This window comes from Castor canadensis, chromosome 13, assembly GCF_047511655.1.
Source record: "Castor canadensis chromosome 13, mCasCan1.hap1v2, whole genome shotgun sequence".
NCBI lineage: Eukaryota > Metazoa > Chordata > Mammalia > Rodentia > Castoridae > Castor > Castor canadensis.
In genome coordinates, this window is record NC_133398.1 from 613,482 (window position 1) to 641,240 (window position 27,759).

General features: G+C 51.0%; 2 protein-coding genes across 5 annotated transcripts; both read right to left on the minus strand.

Moving 5' to 3' along the window:
- Positions 1-4,988: 4,988 nt before the first annotated feature.
- Tor4a (torsin family 4 member A) lies at positions 4,989-12,872 on the minus strand. 4 transcript variants are annotated; one of them, XM_074052728.1, is made up of 5 exons: positions 12,359-12,872; positions 10,365-12,153; positions 8,370-9,649; positions 6,848-6,998; positions 4,989-5,893 (listed from the first exon to the last, which is right to left on the minus strand). In XM_074052728.1, the coding sequence occupies exons 3-5, from the start codon at positions 9,612-9,614 to the stop codon at positions 5,823-5,825; spliced, it is 1,467 nt and encodes a 488-aa protein (XP_073908829.1). In that variant the 5' UTR covers positions 9,615-9,649; positions 10,365-12,153; positions 12,359-12,872; the 3' UTR covers positions 4,989-5,822. The 4 variants fall into 4 exon arrangements, with proteins under 4 accessions (XP_073908829.1, XP_020020823.2, XP_073908828.1 ...); XM_020165234.2 differs by lacking the exon at positions 4,989-5,893 and having other exon boundaries at positions 6,298-6,998; XM_020165235.2 differs by lacking the exon at positions 4,989-5,893 and having other exon boundaries at positions 6,855-9,649.
- A 142-nt stretch (positions 12,873-13,014) lies between these two features.
- Nelfb (negative elongation factor complex member B) lies at positions 13,015-27,376 on the minus strand. Its single transcript, XM_020165254.2, has 13 exons — positions 27,061-27,376; positions 26,625-26,788; positions 26,361-26,460; positions 25,685-25,915; positions 20,173-20,358; positions 19,027-19,139; positions 18,281-18,383; positions 17,770-17,865; positions 17,237-17,379; positions 17,025-17,131; positions 14,414-14,555; positions 14,043-14,151; positions 13,015-13,855 (listed from the first exon to the last, which is right to left on the minus strand). Exons 1-13 carry the CDS (start codon positions 27,160-27,162, stop codon positions 13,709-13,711), a joined length of 1,743 nt encoding a protein of 580 aa, XP_020020843.1. The 5' UTR covers positions 27,163-27,376; the 3' UTR covers positions 13,015-13,708.
- Positions 27,377-27,759: the final 383 nt, after the last annotated feature.

Genomic DNA, 27,759 nt, shown 5'->3' on the forward strand with positions numbered 1-27,759 from the left:
TTTGGGAGAAGAATTGTGTTTCAATTTCTGCTTAACATTTCATCTACAATAGGGTGTCAGATCCCAGACTTTTAGAGGCATGAGCAACTGTAGGACTCGTGGTAGGTTGACAGGTAGACAAATCCTGTCTTTTCCATATTTGCAGAAAAGACTTGGTAGTCTGACAGAAACTGCACTGACTCTGTCCATCACTTTAGGGATTATTGACATGGAAGAAGGTAATTCTTTTGTTCTGTGACAACAGTATCTCTTTCCACTTACTAAATACTTTTGACAATGTTTTTAGTGTTCAGGTTCAGTGACAATTTTTATTTATTTATCTACAGCACTGGAGTTTGAACTCAGGTTCTCATGCTTGCTAGGCAGGTGCTCTGCTACTTGAGCCACTCTGCCAGCCCTTTTTTTGTGATGGTTTTTTTCAAGACAGGGTCTCCCGAACTGTTTGCCCTGGGCTGGCTTCGAACCACGATCCTTCTGATCTCTGCCTCCTGAGTAGCTGGGATTACAGATGTGAGCTACCTCACCTTTTTAAAATAGACCTTTTTATTTAGATTTTTTTTTTTTTTTAGCAGAGAACTTCTCTTGGCGTGGTCGGAAAGGTCAGAAACGTGTAGCATCTTTGGCCTTGAACATGGAGACAGGAAATCAGCTACCTCGAGCTCAAGCAGCTTCTACAAGCTGGAAAAAGAGGAAGTGCACTCTGAGCTTCAGAAACAAAGGCAGCCCTGCTGAGACTTGACTTGAGCCTACCTTGACCCAATTTGATCTTCTGACCTACAGAGCTGTAAGATATTAAATCTGTGTAGTTTTACCATAGGTTTGTGGTCATTCGTTATGGCGTTTATAAAATGCTAGTGCAATTATCCTGATAACCAAAGATATAACAAGAAAACAAAACTTCATACAAATATCCTTCATAAAGTTGGATGCAAAAATCCACAACAGTATATTAACTGTCTTTACTGGGTGTGGTGGTGCACCAGGGAGGCTGAGGCATCTTGAGTTTGGGGTCAGCCTAGGCTACACAGCAAGACTGTAAAAAAAAAAAAAAAAAAAAAAGACTACTCAGGAGAGAGTGTGATTTATCCCTCAAATGCAAGATTGATTTAACATTTGAAAATAAACTGATGTAATACATCATACTAATAAACTGATGGACAGAAATACATGATTCTTTCAATAAACAGAGTAGAAAACACTTGGCAAAACCCAGCACTCATTCATGATTAAAACAAAAACAATTTTTCCTGGTGCCAGTGGCTTGTGCCTATAATCCATCCTAGTTACTCAGGAGGCAGAGATCAGAAGTACTGAAAAAAAAAAAAAAATCCCAAAACCCAGTACTGAAAACAGAAACTGTCAGCACACACAGAATAGAAGGCAATGTTCCTAAATTAATAAAAAGCACCTGCAGAAACCCCTGCAGCCAGCATCCCAGTAGGTGGTGAGACTCAGTGCTCTGCCCCCAGAGGCAGGAGACCAGTACAGGCCACACCCTGCTGGCAGTTCCCGCCAGTGCAATCAGGAAAAACAAATAAAAGGTGTAGGCGCTGGAAAGGAAGGAGTGAATGCATCTACATCCCCAGAAATGTGGTCCCACATACAAAAAGTTCACACAAAAACTACCAGGAATAATAAATGGATTCAACAAGGCCTTCCGATACAAGATAAATACATAAAATTCAATTTTATTTCTAAAGACCTGCAACAAACACCTGACAGTGAAATTAACAAAGCAGTTCCATGGGTTATGACATCAGTACTCAGGAGCACATTGAACAGAACAAATGCAAGCTGGGCACCAGTGGCTCATGCCTGCAATCCTAGCTCCTTGGGAGGTTGAGGTCAGAGGATCAAGGTTTGAGGCCAGCCCAAACAAATAGTTCTCAAGACCCCATCACCAAAATAACCAGAGCAAAATGGCCTGGGTTTGGCTCAAGTGGTAGAGTGCCTGCTCTTGCACGTAGAAAGCCCTGAGTTTAAACCCCAGACACACACACACACACACACACAAAGCAAAAACCGTAGCCTGCAAAATATAAAACAAATATTAAAGCTGTAAACAATGGAAGAGAAATTCTATATGCATGATTGAAAACTTTAATATTGCTAATAGGGCAATTCTCCCCAAACTGATCTTAGAGTTAATGTAATTTCTGTGAAACTCTGAATGTCTTTGTTTTGTTCCAGAAATGGACAGGCTGATCTTAAAACTTATTTAGAAAAGTAAGGAATCAGAAGAGCTCCAGAGTGGCCAAAACCCATTCTGAAAACTGAGGACAAAACTGAAGGACTCACTGTTGGGTTTTGAAACTAACTGCAAAAGGACAGTGATGAACTGAGCGTGGGATTTGCATAGAGTCACAGACTGTGCACCAGAGTCCAGAAAGAAACCCAGAACCCTTGGAGGCTCATCTCTGACAGATAGGCCTGTGTGTCCCTGTGGCTCCAGGCATCCTTGTGAAGGCATTTAGCAGGCAAGATTAAAGTCCATAGTGATGTGACTTTTAACTAAAGGAAATTGGCCCACAGGACCTGGATGGGCCCGATTACATCCTTTGACAGGCCTACAAGCACAGCACAGCTTCCGAGAGATGAAATTTCACCCCCAGGTAGCTTGTGTGGGTGAGCCCCACCTCCTGCCCTTGTTGTTTTTGTTTTTTGATGCTCTGGATCAAACCCAGAGGCTCACTGGTGCTAGGAAGTGCTCCACGACTGAGTTACACCCTGGCCTGCCTCTCTGATGTGGGGTCACAGATTTCTGGACTTGCCTCTCCAGCTCCTACACTCACGCAACCCAAGTCCTGACAGTGAACCTGTTGTGTGCACACATCTCCACTGACACGGGTACCGACAGAGTCTGGTGTCCAGGTGATTCGGTGGAGAAAGGATTTTCCATGCACAGTGCTGAGAAGCCTGGAACCAGCTTAGGCTTAGGCTCACCTCACTTCACAGAAAACCTAGCTCAGAGTTCCCGCTGGCTACGTGTAAGAGCCAAAATGGTAAAATCCCTTAGAATAAAGCTAAGGGAAATCTTTATGACCCGATTGGGCAGTGTTCCTAGATATACTACTACTGACTTTCTAAAATTAAAAACTGGGGACTGAGGGTGTTGTAGCTCAGTGGCAGAGCACTTGTCTTGCAATGTGTGAGGCCCAAGATTCCATCCCTAGAACTACAAAAAAATTATTTTTCATAAATTAAGAGGTATGTTTATTTTTAATTATAGCCCTGTGTTCAATTCCCAGTACCAACAAAACAAAATGAAAAGCCCAAACTTAGGGAGTTTTTAATCTTCTTTTCTCCACCCCCATATTGTGTGACTTGATTGATTGATTGGCAGTACTGGGGTTTGAACTCAGGGCCTTGTGCTGGCTAGGCAGGTGCTCTATCACTTGAGCCACTCCTCCAGCTCAATCGTGACTTTACATAAAGGCATATGACCCACAGGATCTGGGGCCTCGAGCATGCTAGGTAACTGCTCTCCCACTGAGCTGAATCTCCAGCCCACACTTTTGCATTTCAAATGACACCATTAAAAAAATAAAATTAAAAAAGAGAAAAAAAAAAAGAAACTTATTAGGGAAATGCAAATTGAAGCCACCCAGTAGGGCGACTATAATAAAAGACTGTCAAGGACTAGTAAGGAAACAGGAACCCAAACATCCTGAGGGAAATGCAAAATGGTACAGCCACTCTGGAAAGCAGTCTGGCACTTTTATTTAAAAAATTACATGGGTTTTTTTCTATGGCCCATCAATTCCATTCCTTGATGTTATTCAAGAGAAATGAAAACATATGTCCAAACAAAGAAATGGGTGGCAGACAATCCTTGCACCATCATTTCCTAATAGCTAAAAAGCGGGCATGATCCCAATGTCCATTAAGTAGTAAATGAAGAACGGATGCATTTGATGCAATACTATTTAGCAACAGGAAGGCAAGAACTACTGAACGTCCTACAGCATGGCACACCTCCTGCAGGCTCAGTGAAAGAAGTCTGACACAAAGCTACAGAGTCCACTTTTATGAGATGGTGTTTCCAATTCATTTTTAATTGATACATCATAACTTACCCAGTGTCCTGTTGTACCCCTTCTCCTGTGATAATTCCATAGGACTTGTAGTAAGATCAGGGTCATTGACATTTCCTCCTTAAACATGGACCCTTTGTGTCTAAAGCTTCAACCCCTCTCTTTATAAAATCCATAATTAGTTGTGAATGAAATGTGCTGAAAAGGTAAACCTATAGCAACAGAAAGAGGATGAGGGGTATCTGAAGCAGGGCCAAGAACAGGGACACACCAAGACTGGGCATGGTGGACTGAGCGTGGTGGACTAGACATGGTGGTTTCCTGGTGATGAAAACATTCAAGCCTGGATTGTGTGATGATTCACAGCTCTGTGTATTCACTAAAGGTCATCAAACTGTTCACTCAAAATGAACAAACTGGACTGGGCACGAGTGGCCCTATCTCGAAAAAACCTATCACAAAAAAGGGGGCTGGTGGAATGGCTCAAGGTGTAGGCCCTGAGTTCAAACCCCAGTACTGAAAAAAAAAGCAAATTGTATGGTGTGCAAATGATGACTCAATAAAGCTATTTTTTTTTTTTTTGGTGTGGGGAACTGGAATTTGAACTCAGGGCTTCTCACTTACAAAGCAGGTGCTCAACTGCTTGAGCCACACCTTCAGTCCATTTTGCACTGGTTATCTTGGAGATGGGCTCTCTCAAACTATTTGCCCAGGCTGGCCTCGAACCTTGATTCCCCCAATCTCAGCCTCCCAAATATAAAGCTGTTCTTTTTTTTTTTAAATAAGTGTACAAGAAAGCTAAACAAATGAGAAACAAACTGAAGCAGATCACTGAGGAAAAGCCACGCCTGCTCGGGACACACACAGTTCAGAGGTGTCCTGAGGATGCGTGGTTGATTTCACTTCCAATGAAGACATGCCACCTTTGGACAAATCCAGAATTTTTATTTAGTCACTTCAATTACTCACATTAACTTTTACCTTCCTTTTAAAATTAAGGGCAGGAAAACACTCAGCAGATCACACAATGATTTAAAAACAGCTGACACTAACTTGGACCAGCTGAGGGCTTCTGTACACTGTATGATGTGTGTGCAGGAATTTGTAATTCTTGTTTTTGAAATTTTTTTTGATTCTGGCCACACTGAGTCAAAACCAAGTGTAGTAAGTCCACAAATATGGCAGGTTTACTGTGTTGCTATGAGACAAAATACTTTTTTTTTTTTTTTTATCCATTATTAGTCAGGCACCAGTAGCTCATACCCGTAATCCTAGCTACTCAGCAAGCAGAGATCAAGATTCAAAACCAGCCCAGGTAAATGGTTTGCAAGACTCCATCTTGAAAAGCCTCATCACAAAAAAGGGCTGGTAGAGGGGCTCAAGGTGTAGATCCCGAATTCAAACCCTCATGCAAAAAAAAAAAAAAAGGTCCAAAGGGTTTCTAAATCACAACACGTGAAGATGTCAAAGAATAACTCAGGGACATTGCACATTTACTGTTCACTCACATGAGGGAAAACAGCTATCACATTTTGGGGTGACCTGATTACCCAACACACAGTCACATACCTTGCCTGGGCAGTCTGCCTTCACTGTCTAAGACAATCAAAAAAGATACTCTTCAAGTCATGTGTAGAGGTGCATGCCTGTAATTCCAGCACTTCGAGGCTGAGGCAGGAGGACATGAGTTCAAGGCCAGCCTGAATCATCTAACTAGATCCTATCTCAAAAAAAAAAAAAAAAGACAATACTTTTCTAGCTATTCTTGAATTTTCTGGATAACCGGAGCTATGAAATTCGCACGGCCCTTGGCCTTCCATCACCTTGCCATGCTGGTTCCGTGTCTCTCTTCAACATTTCTAAAATATTGAGAAAAAAAAAAAAAAAACCCTAAATCCTTGCTACTTAGGAGGCAGAAATCAGGAGAACTGCAGTTCATAGACAGCCCTGGGCCAGTGGAATGGTTCAAGTGGTAAGAGTACCTTCCTCGCAAGCATCAGGCTCTGAATTCAAATCCCAGTAACACCAAAAATAAAAAAATAAAATAATCTAATTAATGTGGGCTCAGGTGGCAGAATGCCTGTCTACCAAGCAAGAGGCCCTGAGTTCAAACCCTAGTACCGAAAAAAATTAAACACGTTTAAAATAAAATAAAAAACCTAATTAGTATAGCCTATTACATGGAAACTCAGAAACTGGTGAAGCTGCTAGGAGAGCCTTCCTCCCTCAATTATTGACAAAAAAACCAAACCAAGACAGGAAGTTGTCAGATTTGAGCCACACAATTTATTCACAACGTGATACAACCTGCCCACAGTGCTGAGTGCACATCTCTTAAGCACAGGAATTAGCCTCCATGTCATATTCCAGGAATAAATAAAAAGGAACAATTCCACATTGGTTTGCAGTTTTAAATCTAAGGAGACGCTCCATGGGTGGTGGTGACCAGTAAGAGAATATGTGCCATGCTTGGCTGGCCAGAGGATACAAGATGGGCGCTGTGAACGTCTTGCAGGAGAAAGTCCTGGGGAGGGGGGCGTCCTGGGAAGTAGTGAAGACCCCCCCCCACCCGCAAGGGCCGGCCACACACCACCCTCAAAGCATCAGCACAAAGGCCTGGAGGACACAGTGGGACCCTCCACAGTGTGGGCTCTGAGAAATAGGGCTCCTTCTCCAGCCACCCAGCAGGCGAGGCCCTGGGCTCCCAGAGCTGGCCATCTTACCCTGCACAGCCCAAGGGGAAAAGGTTTCCATCACAACACCGCAACCCAGCTCCTGGAGTCCCCAAAGGAGGGAGGAGTCCTGGGGGCTACCTGGGCAGAATCTGTGTGCTGACCTCAGCCAAGCCAGAGCTTCTGAGTCCTCCAACACTCTCCCTGCATCAGACAGATTTGGGTGGGTGGCCTCCCAGGTTTTCATTCCACAGTCAAGGTGAGTTGGATGGGGGACAATGATCTTGAGACCCTAGGAAGATATACAGGACCTGCTCAGGGATCCAGCAGGCAAGCCCCTCTAGGAACACTGGCTCTGGGCCAGGTAGAGCTCCCCAGGAGACGGGAGGAGTCAAGACTGTTAAGATACCACCATCCTCTTGGAGGCCCTCCTCCCCACCAACCTCAGGAATTGTCCCTCTGTTGAGTCCCAGTTTTAGGATTTTGTTGTTACCACAGCACGGCCATTCCTGTGCTAGGATGCCTGCCTAGGGGACTCCGATGCAGAGTTGAACAAGGCCACAAGGTGGCAGCACTAAGGCTGCCCGGGCCCTCAGTGCCTTCCTCTAAAGCATCCATCACAGAGAGCCCACTTGTGGGAGGGGCTCAGAATTCTTGGGGGCACCAAAAGCTATGGTGAGCATCCGTGGGGCCAGAGGGCCAAGAAGCCACCTACACAGTCTGGCGCAGGGGCCTGGCTCCTTCCCTCCCTTATCCAGCTTTCATCTCTCGAACCCGGTCAAGAGCCTGCCCTGCAGAGATCTGCACAAAGTACCTCCCCGACTGCTCCCTGACAGCCACTATGCAAGTGTGGTGGTGCTTGTGATGCTTCTGGAAAGAGCAAATGGCAGAACTCTGTTTACTGTCCAGATGCTGTTGCTGACTGGACTCCACCAGGCTTCATCTCCAGAACCCAAGGCCAGGAAGGGGCCAGGGTGGCAGGGGTGAGACCCCCCCAGCTCTGGGAAAGATTTCAGGGTCGGGACTCTCCACCTTTGCAGCAGGCTCCAAGGCAGCTCTGCACGGCTTGTCTCCCTAGTCCAGGGCTCTGTGGCAGACTGGTGGCCAGGGCAAGGGGACCCAAGAAGTTAGGGCTCCACTTGTAGCACACCTTCTACTACTCTCAACCAAATCCCCCTCCAGAATGATTCTACTAACCATCTACTAACCAGTAGAATCACTCCTTGGCTTGGAGACACCCACCCATCCCACTGCGTTCCTGGGAGCCCTGGATCCCCCTGAAAGAGCATCTGGGACCTTGGGCCCCTGGGCTGAGGTTTGTAGGGGGCAACTAGTGTATGAGGGAGGCTGCACAGACTCATATCCCAGCACAGTGACCTAGAGAGCAGCTATGTGACCCTTGAGGGCTGCTCAAGAACCCATCACACATGCAGCCTAGGATGCACTAGGCACAGTGGGTGTTGTGTCTACATTAAGGACAGGAAAGTGGCTGCTTTCCTGATGACCACAGAAAGCCTCAGGGCTCTGGGGTGGAACAGGAAATGGAGAGCTCAGAGCTTAGCCACCCTATTCCCAGGATGAACCAGCCCCATGACCTCCTTCCTGCTTCCACCACCAACTCAATCCCTGGCCTCTGCTATAAGAGGTTCACAGTAGCTACCACCTCCTTGCAGCCAGTGACAGCGAACTCGCGGCCGGCAATTCGGTAGTAGCGGAGCCGCTCAGCCAGACGCTCTGCCTGGGACTGCTCAGGAAAAAAGCCCTCTCCGGCCATCTCGTCCCGGAAGCAGCTGACCACATCTCGCTTGTCCAGCAGCAGAAAGGGTACGATGGCCGCGCCCTGCCACAGCGGGTGCTCTTGGGCCAAGAGGGCCCTAAGACTGGCGCGCAGCTCCTCTTCCGCTTGCGCCACCGCGGCCTGGACACCACGGGGGCCGCTGGGGTGCAGGGGCAGCGCGCGAGATGCGTTCTGCAGCACAAAGCGCGTGATCTCCGCACCACCTGCGCCACTGAGGAGCACGTAGATGGCATTGTGGAAATGGTGCGAGCGCTGCGGCTGCATGAAGCCGTGCAGCTCATCCAGCAGCGCCGGCGGCAAAAGCTCTGCCTCATCCAGTACTATGAGAGGGGTCTTCTCCTCGGCCTCGGCCTGTGCCACCACATCCGCCACGCGCCGTGCCAGCTCCTCACGGCAGTCCTGCGCGGCTCGCGGCTCCGGGCAGTGGTGCCGTGCGTGGTACTGCAGCACCAGCCCACCGTCTTCGAGCACCGAGCGGAAATGGCGTGCCAGTAGGCGGCCCACGTGGCTCTTGCCCACGCCACTGGGTCCGTGCAGAGCCAGGAGGAGCGGGCGACTGTGCACGTGCGTGGCCAGGTAGTCCCTCAGCAGTGCCATGATGCGCCCCACGGCGGCCGGCTGGCCAAACACGGCTCGCTGCAGTGCCTTCTCCAGCCCGTCGAGGTCGTAGCGCTGCGCATTATCGTCCAGGTTCTCGATGGCGTTGAGCACTTGGAAGCCCACGATGGCTACTAGCAGCAGCAGGCAGCGCTGCGCACGGCTCTGGCGCTCGGCGCGAGGTCGGTACTTGCGCGAGGTCTCGGGGTAGAGCACCACGCGACTGCGCCTGCGTCTCTTGCGCGGGATCCTGGACGACAGCTCCGCTGGGCCGTCGAAGGTGAAGAACTTGGGCTGGTCTAGGTCTGCGCCGGGAGTCCCGGAGTAACAGCCCGGCCTAGGGGCCCGGGGACCCGCGTCTGGGTCCGCGCTAGGCTGCAGGAGGCGCCGCTTGCGCAGGACGCACACGCGGCGGCGCAGGCGGAGCACGGCGCGCACGGGCGCGACCACGCACTGGGCCGAGGCACGGGGGGCCGCGGCCGAGGGCTCCAGGCTGGGCTGGCCGCGGTCCATCGCGCCGGAGCGGCGCTCAGCATGCAGGTCCCTCCCTGCAACAGGAAGTCGGGGGATGGTCTCCAGATTCACGCCTCGACCCTCGCTCGCGGGCCGCAGCCCAAGCTGACAGGAATCCTGGCCCTGAGTGATCTTCCCCCTGGGACTCTCGTGGAGTGCGTCCTAGGTCGCCCCAGAGGCAAAACCAGACCCCTCCTTGCCCCACTGACCAGGAAGCCGCTGTTCCGCGAGCCCCAATGCAAATCTCTTGGGTCCTCCCAGAAAAGGACCGGGCCTTGAGGAAGTGGCTGGGGGGAGGGGGGCGTGCAATTTATCAGGCGGCCGCCCGGCTTCCTGGAGGAGGAGTTGGAGGATTCAAGGGTTCCATCGAATTAGAAAGGTCAAGCCGGACCCCGACCCCTGCCGACACTTCCTACTAGACTTCGTGGCGGCGCGCGCCGGGGACATGCCGCTTCGCACGAGGAGGGGAGGCGGGGAGCTGAGGCTTCAGTGCCCCCAGGAGTTAGGGGGAGAAAACTGACGCTTTTGAGAATGGGCTCCCAAGCTCAACAAACGCCTCCCAGCCAGACCCCATACCCAAAACTGGGGTCCTCCGAACATCCCCCAGTGAACACAGTGCAGCAGCAGGGAGCCCCACAGACTAGCAGAGGTGGGATGGAAAATGAACAGAGAAAGAGCCCAGAGATAGAGTCCTCACTGTGAGGAGGCTGACCTGAGCCCCTGGACCCCCAACCCACAACCCCCCCCTACCTGTAGCTGCGTCAGGCTCCCCCAGCTCCGCCACCCCCTCCGCAGACCAGCTGGTCTGTGACTCAGGAAGCAGGAAATGCTGGCCTCCGGGGTGAGGTGGGTGGGTCAGGGGCCTCCTGCGCCAGCTCAGGCCTGAAGAGGGCAGCGACACCTGTGGGCCCAGGGGCCGTAGGGAGCAGAGGAAGCTCTGGGGAGGTTTCCGTTTAGATGCAAAGGAAGTGAGTCAGGGGTGCGGCCGGGCGGGACTTGGGCTGGACAGAGGCGCCAGTGGGGGAGGCCTAGCTAGCTGGCTCAGATCTCTCCAGCAGCTCACCCACTCCTCAATCCTGTGGCTTTCTCAGGAAAACTGGGGAGGCCAAGGGCTCCTCCTGCAGGCCCACCCTGAGCCCCGCCCCCTGGTCTCCCTGCAGCGCAGTCTGAACTTCATGGACTCCTGCCTCCCTCCTCCTTCACCTGACCCTGCAGAGCCCAGTGGTCTGGCTGCCTGTAAATAAGGGGAGAGTAGGGTCTTCTGCTCAGCTTGCTGACTCCCATTCCTCCCTCACTTTCCTCTGCTCCCTTTTTCCTCCTCCTCCTTTACCAGGCCTCTTCCCCTCCTGTCAACCAGCCTAGACACAATCTTCCAAGGCTGGACATGCTGAGACTAAGTTGTAGACTTCTGCTCCACTTGTGGCCCATTTCCCTGTGGGAAATGGGAAGCAAATTTAGTCAACTTGAGTCAAGAGTTGAAAAAGACTTTAGATCTTTCATGGCCATCTGCTTGCCTGTGGCCCTTCCCTGCCCTCTCCCCCCTCACCCACCAGGCCCTCCAGTCCTGGTCTCTACACCTACTACTCTGGCCATGCCAGAGTCCTCAACAGGACCCTGCCACACAGCCCATTCTAGCATGGGGCCATGGAAGCCCAGCCACACAGACCAGGTGTGGCCCTTCACTCCACTGACCTTTCGAGGTGTCTGATGCACTCATGTCCTGGTCTTTTCCTGCTCTTCCCCCTCAGGCCCACTGGCCTGCCTCATCCTCAGCAAATGGAAGAAGCAACCACAAGGGCACCGGCATCTCAACCAGGTGTCTTCTAAAGAATCAAGAAGGCTTCTCCTGACCTAGAGCCCAGCCCCACTTCTGCAGGGCTCTTGCCTCTCAGCCCCTGCCCACCCCCCACATACCTGCAGACCTGTACCTGTGATCTCCACTCAGCAGTGTTCTGCTGACCCAGGGTTCCCCAAGGGTTCATGTGTTGAAATTTCAGTCTCACAGTGAGGTATTAAGAGGGCATAAGCTTAATCAGCTATAGTGTTTACAGATGGGTACTCTGAGAGGCGATTAGAACTTCTTTAGGTCATCAGAGTGGAGACCCCCTCATCTGATTCTGGTGACTTTAGAGAGGGGAGAAAAAACAGAGCACATACACACACCCACTCCTTGTCTCTCAACATGCTTGTGCCAACTCGGGTCTGCCAGCAAGGCAGCCATCAACAAATGTGCCCCACAGACTCATGAACCAAAATAAACCCATGAATTTATAACTCAGCCGGTGTGTAATATGTTATTGGCAACAAACCAGGACTAATACAGCCCCTTCCCCCTCCACCCTGCCTGGCCTTCCCTGGGCGGCTGGGTCACTCCCACCTACCAGTTCCAGTCCCACCTGCTGACGGGCTGCCAGGCCTAGCAAGGCCACCCACACTCATTCTGGCAAGGCTGGGCACATGCTGAGTTCCTAAACTGCATACACCCGTGACCTCATCACAGAGATGGACACCTGCTCAGCCTCGGCCTGGTGTTCATGTCCTGGAGGAAGTTAAGAAGATGCCCAGTGAACAATCCTCCCCTAAGGGGATGATAATCTTGAATGCAGGATAACTGAGTTACCCCAGCTGTGGAGTCTCATCTCAGAATCACTCCAGCACTGTTCTGGTAACCTTAGCCTCCCCAGGGCTTTGTGTCCTTCATTTGTTAAAAGTGTGAAGGGCAGCCAGGCGCCAGTGGCTCACACCTGTAATCCTGGCTACTCAGGAGGCAGACATCAGGAGGATTCCCAGGCAAATAGTTCACAAGACCCTCTGTCGAAACATCCATCACAAAACAAAGGAGTGGCTCAAGGTGAAGGCCCTGAGTTCAAGCCCTAGTACTGCCAAAAAAAAAAAAAAAAAAAAAAAGTTAAGGGCTGCCAGGTGTAGTGGTTTATGTCTATAATCCTACGTACTTTGGTGACTGAGATCAGAGGATCAAGGTTCAAGGACAGCCTGGGGAAATAGTTTTCGAGACTTCATCTCCAAAATAATCAGAGCAAAATGGACTGGAGGTGTGGCTCAAGCAGTAGAGCACCTGCCTAACAAGTGTGAAACCCTGAGTTCAAACCTCACTACCACCAAAAAATAAACAAAAAAATGTGTGAAGGGTTGATCACCTGGACTCATGGAATAGGAACCATGAGCTGGGTAGGGTACTAAGCACACTTGAGGCCTAGGAGGGACTTCCTGCAAGCTGGCCCATAAACTTTAGATCACCCAGGGCTGGAATCTCCAGGCAAGGCCAAACAGTTCAATTGTCCCACAAAAGCAGAAGTACTGACTCTCAAGCCCTGTGAGAACAGTGTGTTCGTCCTGAGGTGTACCCAGCCCCAGGGAGAGCACAGAAACAGCTCATCACGGATTTATAAAAAAGTCTTTTATTTACATAAGAGAAAACCTTACTGTGTGTACCTGCTGTCCCCCACAAAGGTCAAGCTGTGCAGCTAGGCAAGGAGCTCCCTGCTACAAGGGCAAACAGGCAAGGAGCTACCAAGTAGGGGCTCTGCCTGAGGGCCTTTGTCAGCAGGGACTGAGCCCTGGCACCAACGGGCTCAGGCCTGTGCTCCTGCATACCATCCTCCTGGCCTCCATGGAGGGAGCAGCTCTGGTGCTGCAGACATCATGGCCCAGCAAACCTGCTTTGGCCAACACAGCCACCACTCCCTCCCCTCTGGCCTTGCCCACACTGTACATCAAGTCAATCAGGCTCCCTGCCTCTCCCTTTGGAAAACTGGCTTTTTTCCTAATCCTAACCACTGCCCTTTTGTGCTAGGGCTGTTAAAACCTAAAAGGCAGAAAGGCAGGCACCAACAAGCTTTCCACTGCAAAATCACAAGCAGGGACACTGTTCCCAAGCTGCCAGGGCCCGGCAAGCAGGTGCCACATGTGGGCAGCAGAGAACCTCCCAGGACCAGCTCCAGCAGGCTGAGATGCACAGGAGATGGCCACAAGACTGCTCTCAGTTCACCCTGCATTCCCAGGCCAGGAGAGCTTCCTCTTGACAGGGCCTCTTCCCAAGAGGGGCTACATTGCTGAGTAGCCCCTACAAAGCCTCAGAGTGCAGCTGTGGTGGGCACGCTGGGGAGGGGCAGCTCCAGCGCCGGTGTCTCTGCAGCCTGCGTGGGGCTGGTCTTCCGATGGTCCAGCTGCTCTAGCTTCTCGCCAAGCTGGGAGTAGAGTTCCTTCACAGCCTCCCCACTCTGCAGGCAAACCAAGCATGGGTGGACAATGTGGTAGGCGGCCCAGAGGTACGCTAAGGAGTGCACCCACAGGCAGAGCCAAATACCAAGAGTGAGGGTCAGCACAGGAAATGAGCATGCCTGTGGCTGGACCTGTCAAGCACATTCACAGAGAACACCCCCAGAGATGGGGGTCTGGCACACCTACCTGGCCCGTGGGCTCCAGGGCCTTCTGCAAGGCCTCTAGCTTGGATGGGGCCACCCTGGAATGCAAGTGAAGGAGAAGCCGCAGTACATGCCGGTGCACATTCTCCTTCCTGGAAAGAGGCAGACAGGGCTGAAAGGGTGGAGGGACCACAGACCCTGCTTCCCTCCTAGACATGGTCTACCTTGAGTGGAGACACCCCTTCTGGCAACTCCTGCTGCCCCTGGAGCCCCTGGTCCCTCAGACCTCCCTCAAACTACACCAAGCATCCCTTGGCTGAATGTAGGCCCCGGCCATCTCCCTGGCTGCCGTGCACAAGAACCAAGGACAGGAAGGTTAGACTGGCCAGGCATACAGTAGGCTATGTGGCCTACCTGGGAGAGGCAGTGAGGAAAAAGCCGTCAAAGAGGCTACTGCAGAAATCCTCCAGGGCAAACTCGTCAGCTAGCAGTGCCAGGCTCCCCGTGAGTAGGTGGAGGAAGATGTCGCTGAAGGCCAGGTCTCCGAAGGTCTCCACTGTAAACATAGCAGGTTGACCCAGCCACCTGCCACCCACCAAGCCTGCTACTGGGGAGGTGACCTCTGTCCTCAGGGACTTGCATCTGGGGGCCTCAGGAGGGGTTTCTCATTGTCTCCAGGTAAAGAGAGCTCCTTAGGTGAGCAAGTGGGGGAAGTCTGGAGCTCTAAGTACAAGTCCCCAGAGGGCAGATAGGTGGACTGTGGCCCTTGGCAAGGAGGCAAGGCCACAGCAGGTGCACGGGGACAGAAAAACAAGGAGGGCCCTAATGAATGCTCTCAACAGCTAGGCAGGGATGTGTATGGGGGTGTCACTGGTCTCAACTGGCCCAACAGAGAGAAATCCAGTGTGATGAATGCAGGAAATACTAGAGTGCAGTCTGGAGGAAGTTCTGCCAACTCCCTCAAAAGAGAGAGTAAAGAAACACTTCCAAACACTGACACCAAAGCATGACAGATGACCAAGCAACTGCAGATGAATCCTGCTCACAGATACAGCACAAAAGGCATAGTCCCTGCAGGTAGTGCCTGCCAGAAATAAACCACAGAGCCCTAGACAAACGGTCACTCATAGGTATGAAAGGTAACAAAAAGATCCCACAGCCAGGCCTTGCCCATGGGAGGACAGATATAGACGTAGATAGGTCTCAAGACTAGACATGGCCATTCCTGACACCCAAAAGCAATAGGCCTGGGCAGAAAGCATCATGAGCACAGACCTGTCTGATGCCACCTGAACCAATGGGGTGAGAGGAACATTTCAGGAGACTGAGGTGTCCCAAAGGCACTGCTGACAACCATCTGACCAAGGTTCCACTGCTTTGTGCTCCGCATTACTACAGAAGACTTGGGCAGGCGCATGGTCTCTACCAAGGGATGCAACTGCTTGGATTCCCTCAAATGACTCCAAACATCAGGAGACTTGGGGCAAGCAAGCACTGGCAGCAGGAAGGGGTCTCTCAAACCCTCACAGAACACTGCACAGCACCATTTGAGACACAGGAATGCAGCTAGCACTCATCATGTGACTCGAACCACAGCAGGCCTGCTCAGATGACCCTGGGTCTTGGTTAGTTTTTAAATGCATCCTTCTTTTGTTGAGATGCCTAGTTAAGTATTCAGAGCCAGCGTGTGGTGATGTCAGGGACAGACAACCACACACCAGTCTGAGGAGCCAACAAATGGCTTCCCCATACCATGCTCTCAAACTTCATTTCCCCAGATATTCCCAAAATCAGAAGTTAAAAAACAAACAGAAAGCTGAGTGCCTGTGGCTCACACCTGTAATCCTAGCTACTTGAGAGGCTGAGATCAGGAGGATCAATGTTGGAGACCAGTCAGGGCAAAAGTTCATGAGCCCCAGTGCCTGGCTAAGCAAGCTCTTCCTAAAAGTGATTGAAGTGATGCATTCAGCCATGGGAGCAGTGCACTTGGGGGACACTGATGCCTCACCCCAGGAAAGATAAGCTACACTCTGTTTCTAGTTGGCACACTAGATGAGAGGCAGAAACAACAGTGATGAAATGCAGAGGACTCCAAAACTGCTTACAACTGTGTTCTTAGAAGTCTCAAAACAAACAAGCTAGCCTCTGTGTATACCCCTCACTGTCCTGAGAAGCTTGAAAGGGCACAGAACAGATTCTTTACTGAGCATGCAAAAGGAGCTCAAAGCACATTTCGGCTCCTGGTCTTCAGAACCCGCAATATCCTAAGTATGAGTTGTTTTAAGCAACTAAGTCTGTGGTAAATTGTTCCAGAGGAAACCAAAGCCCAGGCTGAGAGAACTTAGATGGCAGCTGCATATAAACTAATACCCACAGACAGCTTCCGCCACACAAAAAGTGGGAAAAGAGACAGCAGTGACTGAGAAACACGCTTAATGAGAAGTGGGCAGTCTTTATGCAAAAACCTCAAAAGTCCAGATAAGGCCTGAGTGAGCAGATGCTCAGGCCTGTCACCTTGTGGACACTGGATGTTACTGAGGCCACCTCTCTCCTACAGGACCTGCAGCTTTACTTTCTTTCTTTTGAGGTGCTAGAGATGGAACCCAGGCCCCACATATGCTAGGCAAGCACTCTACCACTGAGCCATATCCCCAGCCTGCAGCTTTACTGTTGAGGGGCCCACTCAGACCTCTCCGTCTTCTTCCTGGCTTGTGACACCCCCTCTCCCTGAGGGCTGGGGCTTTCTCAGTCATCTGAGTACCTGGAGTCTATGCCCTTTACCAGTTAGAACAAAGCAAAGGTGGCTCTTGCAATTCCTCTTGTGGCAAAACACAGGAGGCCCAGGCAGCTTCTGTAGTAACACAGTGAGCCCCCTCCCACTTGTCTGCTCAAGAAAAGTGCAAATGACAACTGGAAAGTTTTCACAAACCACGTTATGAAGGTAAGGGGAGGAAGAAAGGGAGCCAGCAGCCCTCTGCTGGGAGAGATCACCCCTCAGCAGGTGAGCATCACTGTCAAGACTCACCGAGCCCTGGCAGCAGACGCAGGAGAGCGTTCTTGTTCCTCTGCTTGGTGATGTGTAGGACGTAGTACAACCCCACCTCACAGGCCATGCGCTGCTCCTGCAGAAACCTGTGCCAGAAGACACCAGAGGCCACGGTCAGCTCTGCCCAGCAGCACCGTCCACTTGTAGCCTCTACCCTGGCACCTCTCCCAACAGCTGCCCTCAAGTCCTACTTGGTGAAACTTTCAGGAAGCGTGTTGGGGTACGTGACTGGGGCTTTCTCCTCAGCTGGAAGCTTCTGGTCCACGTTGAAAGTGTAGTCATCCACCACAAAGGACATGAGCATCGGCAGGAACTGGGTGATGAGCTCCGCCTCCTGACAGGAGGGGAACCTGAGCCTGGTGAGCCCCACAGACCCACCTGCTCTCTGCCCAGTGGGAACGCCACTCCACCCTTGTACTACAACAGGTCCACTTCACACACTTTCCTCAGGTCCAGCTTTCCTAGACACTGATCCCCAAGGACCCCTGCCAGTGCTATGCTCCAACCCTCAACATGGCATGATCATGGCAGTTCATGCTGAGTCCCTGCTGTGCCCAAGCCCACATGGAGTAGCCACCACTCAGAAGCCAGTCTACCAGATGCCCCAAGATATTCTTTAGGCATCTTACCAAAAAGGAGACTCAAAGAGCAGCACTTCAGGACCAGAGGGGACACCCCACCACCCCCCACAATAAGCATAAAAGTGGGGAACCAGACCCCATACCATCTTGGGTTCCTTGAAGACCTGGCTGTCGATCAAATCCCATGCCCCCTGGCCCAGTGCTAGCAGCCTGAGCAGCAGGAGGAGGTCAGGGCTGTCCTGTGGGGAAACAAAGGCCTCAGAAGAGCTCACTAGGACTCTGCTGTCCTGTGGCCCCACTTCAAATGCAGTGAGAGGTGGGCACAGATGGCTCAAGCCTGTAATTCTAGCTACTCACGAGGCAGAGATCAGGAGGACTGCAGTTCAAAGCCAGCCCGGGGAAATAGTTTGAGAGACACTATCTCAAAAATATCTAACACAAAACAGGGCTGGCAGAGCAACTCAAGTGATAAAAGTGCCTGTCTAGCAAGCATGAAGCACTGAGTTCAAACCCCAGTACTACCAAAAAAAAAAAAAAAAAAAAAATGCACTGAGGTCTCTGCTACCTGTGATCAGGATCCCAGCACCATGATCACAAGCAGAAAGTGGATGGTTTGGGCCAGTGTGTATAGCCACTGACCACGCCTGTGCTTACCCTGGGCAGTGTCTCCTGGCTGACCAGCTCCTGCAGGTGCCGGATGGTGCTCAGTGACAGCGTGTTGATAGCAAAGGGGTCACACAGGATCATGGATAAATCTCTAGAAAGAACCAGCCCTCAGGTTAATGAGCAGCCGTCTATCTTATCCTTGTCAGGGGTGCCTGTTTCACTGAAGGGTTGGGTCACAGGCTGGAATGCAGGGCCTCAGGGACCGGACCCAAGGACTGGCCCCAGAGAGCTACCCTCTCAGTAGTTTGCATGGAGCAAACTGACTGATCCTGTTCTGGACTTCTTTCAATGAAAAGCTTAAAGTTAAAAATTCATCCTTAACTTAATCAAAGATCTTTCAAACTAAGAGTTAAGGAAGAAAAAAGTCATGCTATGTTTCTGAAAACCTGACCCAGACCCTGGGTTTAGCCAGTGAACCATAAACAACTCTTAACAAGGAAGCACAGTGGGTCTGTACCAGTAGCACTGTGTCAGAGGATGAGGGAAACCAGTTGGGAAAAGGCCCCACACTGCTGCAGATACCAGTCCCCTAGGCCCCAACTCTGCAGAGGTGAAAGCCCTTTGCTACCCAGACTCACCCCAAGTAATCCCATCTCTCAGCCATCAACCTGCGTTCTTGGCATGGACACACTTGGAACGAGCCCCCAGCTATCAATGGTGGGACACGGCATACCCCACTAGATGCCTGTAGACAGGGGTTTGAGGGCTGGGACCCTCATGGAGCCAACTCTCACCCTAAGACCTGCTCCTGCCCTTTCTTTACTCCATCCAGAAATCCCTGAAGCTCCCGGGCTCTCTTGCTGTCCACAAACCGCTCTCGGATGCAGGCATCCAAACACCAGGTGAACTGCAAGGAGGAGACACACAATCAGGGCATGCCCAAACCCTCTGAGCATGAATGGAGGCAAAGCACTAAGGACAGTCCAGTCCCTCAGCCCTTACTGAGGTTCAGCTGCTTCCCAAGAGGCTGTGAGAACCACAGGACCTAGTAGAAGACAGAGGCAAAGGTAAACACAGGCCAAAGCCCAAGGCCCCGCCCCAGGCCAAGCCCAGGACCCAGGAGGGCCACTGGAGAAGGTGACAAAGACAGTAATATCCCAGGGCAGCCTATGCTGGCCCAAGAAGGCTGTACAGTAGAAGCTTCCAGGCTGGGACAGGCCAAATCCACCAGATACACACTAGTCCAACACATACTGACAAAGAGAAATAAACCTAATACCCATCTCCCAGTGCCCAAGGGGAAACACTGTATGGACAGAAGGTACCACTGAACCTTCTTGGGGGGATAAAAGGCCTACAGGAAGCAGGGGTAGCCTCCCTGGGAGCAAAAGCAGCAAGAGTAGGCCAACGGTAGAGAAGGCACTTTTGTTTTATCTGAGATTCCCTTGTGGGTGGTGTGGACACTGCAGTGTCAAGCAATGAGAGGTTCACAGACAACACATGCTCCCCAGGAGATGGTCTCAGAGCTGCTATGCTACGTAGAGGGTAGAGGGCAGCCCAGAAAAGCCCATTCCTAGAGTACCCATGTGCTTGTCAACAAGAAGCCCTAAGGGCTCTTGGGCAAGGGAAGGCCAGAGGCAGTGTATAGAAAGTTGAAGGAACTGGGGCTGTGGTCCAGGGTGACTACAGAGCCTGCACCTGTGAAAGCAGAGGAAGGACCAGAAGGCCTGCAAGGGAAGCACCAGGATGACAGCCAGGTCTCTGGCTCTGACTTCTGAAGGACATCCTCATCCTCTAGAAGTGCTGAGGGCCAGCACGTAGCTGGCAGTCCAAAAAGAGAAATGGCAATAGTCAGGAGCCAGGCCTTCCTGGACCACAGCATCCCAAGAGAAACTGAGGCTGACCCAGGAAGAAGTGCATGGGCAGACAAGTGGTGCTACCTTGTGGCAGGGGTCCACAGTACAGATATCACCAACGTCCAGGTCATGCAGGGACATGAGTAGCTCAGCCCGCAGAGTGCAGTAATGTACATTTCTGGTCCGTAGAAAGAGCGTACGCAGGAACTGCAGCACCATGTCGTACAGCTTCACGTTTTTCCCCACCATCTGTGTCAGCTTCTGCACCACCTAGTAGGTGAGACAGGCCTGTTAAGCTGGACCCCACCCTGGCTCCACCACCCAACAGCATACACAAAGTCTCAGAGTCCTGGTGACAGTGCTGCGCCCTCAGGAGAGCGATCTTTTCTGTAGTCTCTGTTATAAGACACTGCCTCTCCAGTCAGACACCGGCACCCTGTCAGAGGGAAGCAGGTCTGGTGAATCCACACCAGTTCCCATGGTTCCCTGAAAGGCCCCTGGCTTGTGACCCACTGTGACCCACCATGACCTAGAGCACTCACTGGGCAGGTGGTTGGGCCTAGAGACAGTACTGAGCACCTAGCCCAAGGATAGGCCCCAACACAGGAAGAATCCACTGCTATAGAACACGGTTCAAAGCCTCCACGGCCATGCCAAACCACCCAACTTCTGTCTTCTCTCTCAGTTCTAGGCCAAATGGCAGTCCCTGTTCCACTATCAGTATCCAGGGCCAAAAAGCAAAGGCCAGGGCCCCTGGTGTCTGCAGCACAAACATCAATATCTGATTTTCCCCTACTTTCCATGGAAGAGCAATGCAGGGACACAAGTATCCACTCCCTAGGCAGGGGTCACCACTTCACCCTTCCCCAACACAGGACTTAACCACACATCCTGACCAAAATGGTGGTTCCCATTGCACTGCTACAGCTAACACAAAGAAACCTCACTCAGCCGCCATAGCTAAGTGGGCCTCAGGTCCATGTTGTGAAGGGACATTCCAGGAAAGCCCCGGGTGATGGGCATTCAAGGAAAGTCCAAAGGCTGAACCCAGTAAGGGGTTGCAAGGACTAGTGGCAGCCCAGAAGAACACCTTTCAAGACCCTGGCAGAGGACTCTCACCAGCTGGTCTTGGGGACCGCAGTGGGCAATTTGGTGAGGGGTAGGCACCTAAACAGCCCCTGCCACTCGGATCCACAGGCACTTGTCTCAGAGACACAGTCCTCACTGCAGATATCACTCAAGCCCTATCTGTGAATTAAGGTGCTTCCAACCACCACGTGGGAAACGGGCACCTTTAGCAATGACAGTTGACACACTGTCCATGGGCAGTGCCCACCTCACATGTGAACAAAAAGGTGTGAGGTAGCTCAGGACTGCCTGCTCACAGGCCAACTGGGTACAGAAACCACAACCCAAACAGCTGGCCCACACCCAAGGACAGCAGGGCAATCCATTAGCCTGATGCTCCATCACAAATCACAGAGCACTGAAAACACACTACAAGCAAAGCTTCCAGAGAGGAAAAAATAGGGCACCAATAAAGTAACATGAATCAGAGCCCCTTCAGACTTCTCTGCAGGCACAGACCAGAGCAGAGGACAGTGAGAAAGTCCTTTAAGACTTGGAACTAGAGCCGGGCATGTGGCTCAAGTTGTAGAGCACCTGCCTAGCAAGCGTGAGGCTTTGAGTTCAAACCCCAGTTCCACCAATAAATATAACACTTGGAACTATAATTCTAAGTCCAGCCAATAAATCTAAACAAAATAAATGTCAGATTTGGGCTGGCAAAGTGGCTCAAGTGGTAGAGCACCTGCCTATCAAGTTGTGAGGCCCTGAGTTCAAACTCCAGTACCACAAAATAAATAAATAAATAGCCAGGTATCAGGACCCTGAAGTGCTATGTCAAGGGTTGGGGGAAAGGGAAAGACACATACCCCAACAAAATGAAGATAAACCAACAAAAAAGAAAGCTGGGGACATAAGAAATAGCCTGATTTATGCAAGACGCTGGCTAAGAAAAGACCCTGTGTGGCCTAGCACGACAATAAGCTTAGAAAAGCTGTGGATCCAAGAGCTGAGAAAGAAGCCAGGACAACACAAGGAACTAGGACAACCAGAAACCTAGGGAAACGCCAAACCCAGAGGACCACCATTGTCCCAATGAGCAGCAGACAGAAATGTGGCAGGCCTGTCCAGGGACACCTGCCTCCACAGCACCAGCATCATGATGCGACACAGAGACACAGCCCCATATGCAAATGGAACCTGAAGGCAGCCTGCAGTGAAAACCAGCCACATGCATGGCTGCAGCTGGTACCAGGGGGATGAGATAGCACTACTTTAAGAAGGGGGCAAATGGGTGGGGCTGCTTTTTCCTGCAACTTTTCTGCTCTTTTGTACATTTTGCAGTTTGCATTTCTTAGAGGCTCAAAATGGTAATCCTCATCCCAGTATAACTTCTGGGGGATCCAGTTTAAACTTTTCTTGGATGAGTGGCCATGTGGTAACCTCAATCCAAATAGAGACAATGGGCTTGGGGTGGCCCTATAACACTGTTTTTGATGTTATCATCCAAAGACAAGACTTTTGTGATATAGATGTCTGCTTGTGACCTTCAACACTCCTTTCTGATCAAATAATTACCTTCTATTTTCAGAGTAAAATTACTAACCTAAGGAGATCCAACTCATTTAGCATCTAATGAAGGAGTGTGAACACCTACTCTGCCCTGGTAACCAGTCACTGCCATGAGTCAAGCTTTGTGGTTTTAGTGAGTGTAAGATCTACCCACTATGGGAAGCACTATAAGCACCAATTTCTTAGAGCAAGATGCAAGTTGGTGTTCCTGTCCAATTGGAATTCTCGGCAGATAAACTGGACTATCCTTTACAGAAGAAAGCACAAACCGGGCACAAGTGGTTACTCAGGAGGCAGACATAAGGAGGATCATGGTTCGAAGCCAGACCAAGGAAATAGTTCACCAGACCCTATCTTAAAAAAACCCATCACTAAAAAAGGCTGGTGGAATGGCTCAAAGTGTAGGTCCTGAGTTCAAACCCCAGTACCACAAAAAAAAAAAAAGCACAAAAAGGGACTGTTGGAAGAAATTCAAAACAACCCAAGGTACAGTCAAATTTGAGAGGATCAGGCTCATGCATGTAGTTCCCAACTATTTGAGATCCAGAGGATCACAGTTCAAGGACAGCCAGGGCAAAAAGCTAGACTCTATCTCAATCAACAAGCTAGGCATGGTGGTAGGAACTTGCCACCCCAGCTACCTGGAAGGAACAGTCTAAGGCCAGCCCCAGCTCAAGAAAAACCGAGATCCTAGAAACGCTACTTGAAAGATAAAAGCAAAAAAGGGCTGGGCAGGGGGACTGCCTCAAGTGGTAGAGCATCTGCCTAGCAAAGTGTAAGACCCTCAAACCCCAGTATTGACAAAAGAGGGGGAGAGAGAGAGAGAGAGAGAGAGAGAGAGAGAGAGAGAGCGCGCGCAAGCATACCATCACTGGTATAAATCTTTTTTGTTGTTTTGGGGTTTTTTTGGCAGTACTGGGGTTTGAACTTAGGGCCTCTCACAGTTGTTAGGCAGGCACTCTACCATTTGAGCCACTCCAGCAGCCCAGTGAGATGGGGGTCACTTGCCTGGAACTTAGGCTGGTCTTGAACTCACAATCCTCCAAATGCTGGGATTATAGGCATGCAGCCCTGCTATCATTGGTGCATCTCTTGCTGATGTAATGGCCAAGAGGAATCAGAAAGCAGAAGAAGAAAGGCTCAATGAAAGCCTTATAAGGGTTGTCAAGAAAGCAAAAAAGGCTAAGCAGGCATCTAAGAAAACAGTAATGGAAGCTGCTGAGGCTCCCACAAAGGCAGTACCTAAGTAAGACTGAAGACCATGAAGGGTTCTGCTCTGAGTTGGTGGAAAATGCTAATTTGGCAAATCAGATTTTTAAATAAAGGTCGGTCTGCAACTCTTTTGGTGGGACTTGGGTTTGAACTTAGGTTTGGCACTAGCAAAACAGGCACTCTTACCACTTGAGTCATACCTCCAGCACCCCCTCCTTTAAAAAAAAAAAAAGGATGGGGTGTGATGGATACATATACTTTCTTAAAAGGATTAATTTAACCTTTGCTTCTCTAAAAGAAAAATTATTTAGTAGTCAGCATCTTAACCATTGAAATGTGGCTTCTCTTTAGAATTTAGAATGCCAAAGAGATGGGAAGCAAAAGTCATACTTCCAAAGGAGTAGTCACTGTCACAGTGTGACCAAAAAAAGAAAGATTTAACTTTTTAAAAGATTAAGATAATTATGGCAGGTCAGTCAATTAAGTCCCTTACAGTCAGAAATCAGCATTATTTGTGTTCAGTAGCCAGAAGGACAGGAGCTGGGAGAAAGGCTGGGGAAATCTGGGGTACTAATTGTTCACAGAGGGAGCCAAGTGTTCTGTCTGACAACAATGGAACAAGAAAGAGGTTTATAAATACTCACAGGGAAAGAAGGGCCAGGATGGCAAGAGCCACACCCTCCATCAGGGCAGGGCAATCCTGGTAGTAAAGAGAAAACCCAACTGGAGCCACAAGAAACACAATGCTCTTTGGCATTTGATTTTTCTTTCTTTCTTTCTCTTTTTTGCTGTACTGGGGTTTCTTGCACTTCAAATGTACCATATGAAATGTGAAGACTCACCAGATATCAAACTTAGTAACCCCCCTCAAGTTGAAGCAATACAGCTCAATAACAGTTGTTCATATCAATTACTTTCAAGTTGAAAGATATAATCTTGGACATATGGAGCTAAGGAAAGCATCGAATCTGATTTTATCTACTCTTTTTTAGGAAATTTTGAGTGACTTACATAACTTTCTCTACCGATCAGTGCTAGTTTAAAGTTAGACTAACATTAGCAAGTTTAAAAACCTAAAAAAAAAAAAAGGAAGAAATCAGTTATGGCAAATTTGAGTTTAAAATAATGCCAGTATTAGTAACACATAGAAAAAGTTGAATTCATTGTTTTCTAAATCGTGAAAATGGCCAGGCACCGGTGGCTCATGCCTATAATTCTAGCTACTTGGGAGGCAGAGATCAGGATTGTGGTTCGAGGCCAGCTGAGCAAAAATCAAGCTCCTATCTCAAAAATACCCAACACAAAAAGGGCTGGCAGAGTGGCTCAAGTGGTAGAGCACCTGCCTAGCAACCATGAGGCCAAGATCAAACTCCAGTACCACAAAAAAAGGAAAAAAAAAAAAAAGAGTGAAAAATGGAGAATTCAACTACAACCCCACTAACAGATTAGAGATTTGAGAGTTTAAGAACCAAACAAAATTGCTTTTTGGAAGTGGGGTGGGGCTGTCATATTTCATTAAAGGCTGTTCCATAAATTTTAACCTTATTCACACATCATTTTACTAAAAAGCAAAATCATAAGCACAGACTGACTTTTTTCTCCAGTCACATGTACCAGCCCAGGCTTCCAGGAGCAAAACAACCCATACCTCACAGGAACAGGCAACCAGGGAAGGGCTGGCCCCATGGCTTTCACCACAAGTGCCTGGGGCCCATCCTGCCCGGCACACACCCTGCCTCTTCCTCACCTCCCCCTGGCGCCTCGTCTTAGGGGAAGGACTGAAGAAGTTGTGCAGGACAGAGAGCTCCGTGCTGAAGAGTGCATTCTCCTTCTCCAGTATGTACTGCTTCAGCAGCGGGGAGACCTCGTCACCAAACAGTGCCTGGTTGTCCTGCCATATCTGCCGCTTCACCTCCACAGCACAAGCTCGGTAAAGCTCCTTGTCTGCCATCACCAACTTTAGCTTCTTCTCAGGAACCTACACAAAAAACACCATAGACTCCTGCAAGTGATGCTTGTGTCCCCAGGTCTCCCTCAGGACAGGCCAAGAGGCTTCAGATGCCCACAGAGACCGCCTCAAATTCAGTCCTCCTGGACAGGGGCACCTGTGACAAGTTCTCTAGGCCCCAATAGATGGAGGCAAGACAGGTTGAACAGCCACAGCTTTTATCCCAGAAAGGGCCCCATGCTCCAACTCAAAAGCCAAGCTTCAGTTTCCATATGGCTCATCTGGGAGCAGACTGTGGTACTGACAAGGTTATCACAGAGCAGGTTTCCCCCAACCTCCTCCAACCTTCCAGGCCCTAGGCAGTCATCTAAACCAAGTAAGTGCACCAACCAAGGGTCTGTGGGCAGACCAGCCAAGTTGCACCTCACCACAGGGGCACTGGCCTCCTTGGGAAGGCTGGTCCCACAGCACTCACCTTGGGCAGGTGTTTCATGACGCACATCACCACTGGCTGCAGAGAGGGCATCTTGACCAGAGAAAAGCTCTTCTCCAGAAGATCTTCCAGCTTCTTGTACCTGGGAAGACTTGCAAAACTGAGGAAGCGGGTCTCCACATGCAGACACACCCAGGGAAGGGCCCCTCCAACACAGTCCTCAGACACTTCCACAAGGACTACGCAGCCAAGGAGCTCACAGATGCTTCTAAGGCCAAGCGGCCGCACAGCTCCCCTGCCCACTACCTTTCCTCAGCCTTCCCCTCCGAGGCGATGGCTGACACTCGCTCCAGCAGTTTGTCACGCAGCTCATCGAACACCGACTGGTGAAACTCCAGTCGTGGCGTCCCGTGCAGGTCCAAGAAAGGCAGGGCCGACTGCAGGGAAGGCAGCAGCACGCCATTCTCTGTCTGAGGAAGCAGAGGGTCAGCGCGAGGGGATTTTGTGGCCAAAGACCTCAACCGCAGCCATGTCTGTCCAGGCACCCCGGACATACAAAAAGCATGTCCACGGATGTTCCCAGCGGCGCGGGTGGTGGCCGCGGAGATGGGAAAGCACACCGAGTCCCTCAGCGGGCTCCCAGACCGGGACGTCCCGGGACGTCCACCCAGGAGCCAGCACAGCCGTCAGGAGCGCGCCCAGCGTCTCCAGCGCCCAAACGGCCCGGCCCTCTCCCACCCACCTGGAACTGCTCGATGGCCTTGAGCGGCTCGGTGCAGTTGGTCAGGGTCTCCTTCAGGTCCTCGCCGTTGGCCACGCCCAGGTCCTGCAACCCCGCGAACATGGCCGAGGCCCCTGCCGCCGGCCGGCTGGGGACCCCATCTCCGCCGCGCTCCCCCGGAGCCGCCGCAGACGCCGAAGACGCCCCCGAAGCCCTCTCCCCCGCGCCTCGGGGACCGCCCGAGGTCCGCTCCCCCGCGGCCTCCAGTTCTGCCAGCTTGCGCCCTCAAAGCGGCTACTCTCCGTACCGCGCCGCCCACTTCCGCCCCTTTCAGCCCAGGTCCTCCCGCCAAAAAGTCCCCGGGAAATGCTGCCGCAGCCGCGCGCAGGTTCCGAGCAGCCGGGCGCTACCCGGAGCGAGGTGGGGGCGGTACCGGATGACGCACGCGCCGTCGGCAAGGCCCCGCCCGCCGCAGGGTGGTCTGCCGCAGGTCGCTCCCCGGGAATCGTAACCTGGCCCTGGACGGGACAGGCAGGAGGATGAACCCCGAGTAAGCTACGGGGCTTGTGGCGATCCGCCTGCCTTACGGTCTTAAGAACTGACACGGAATCCAAGGACATTTTATTTTTGTAATCATGAACACTTGCTGATCTCACAGCAGCCTCGACACTAAGAATATTTTTACTTGAGGAAGTGGCGCGTCGCCCCTGTAGAAGCTCC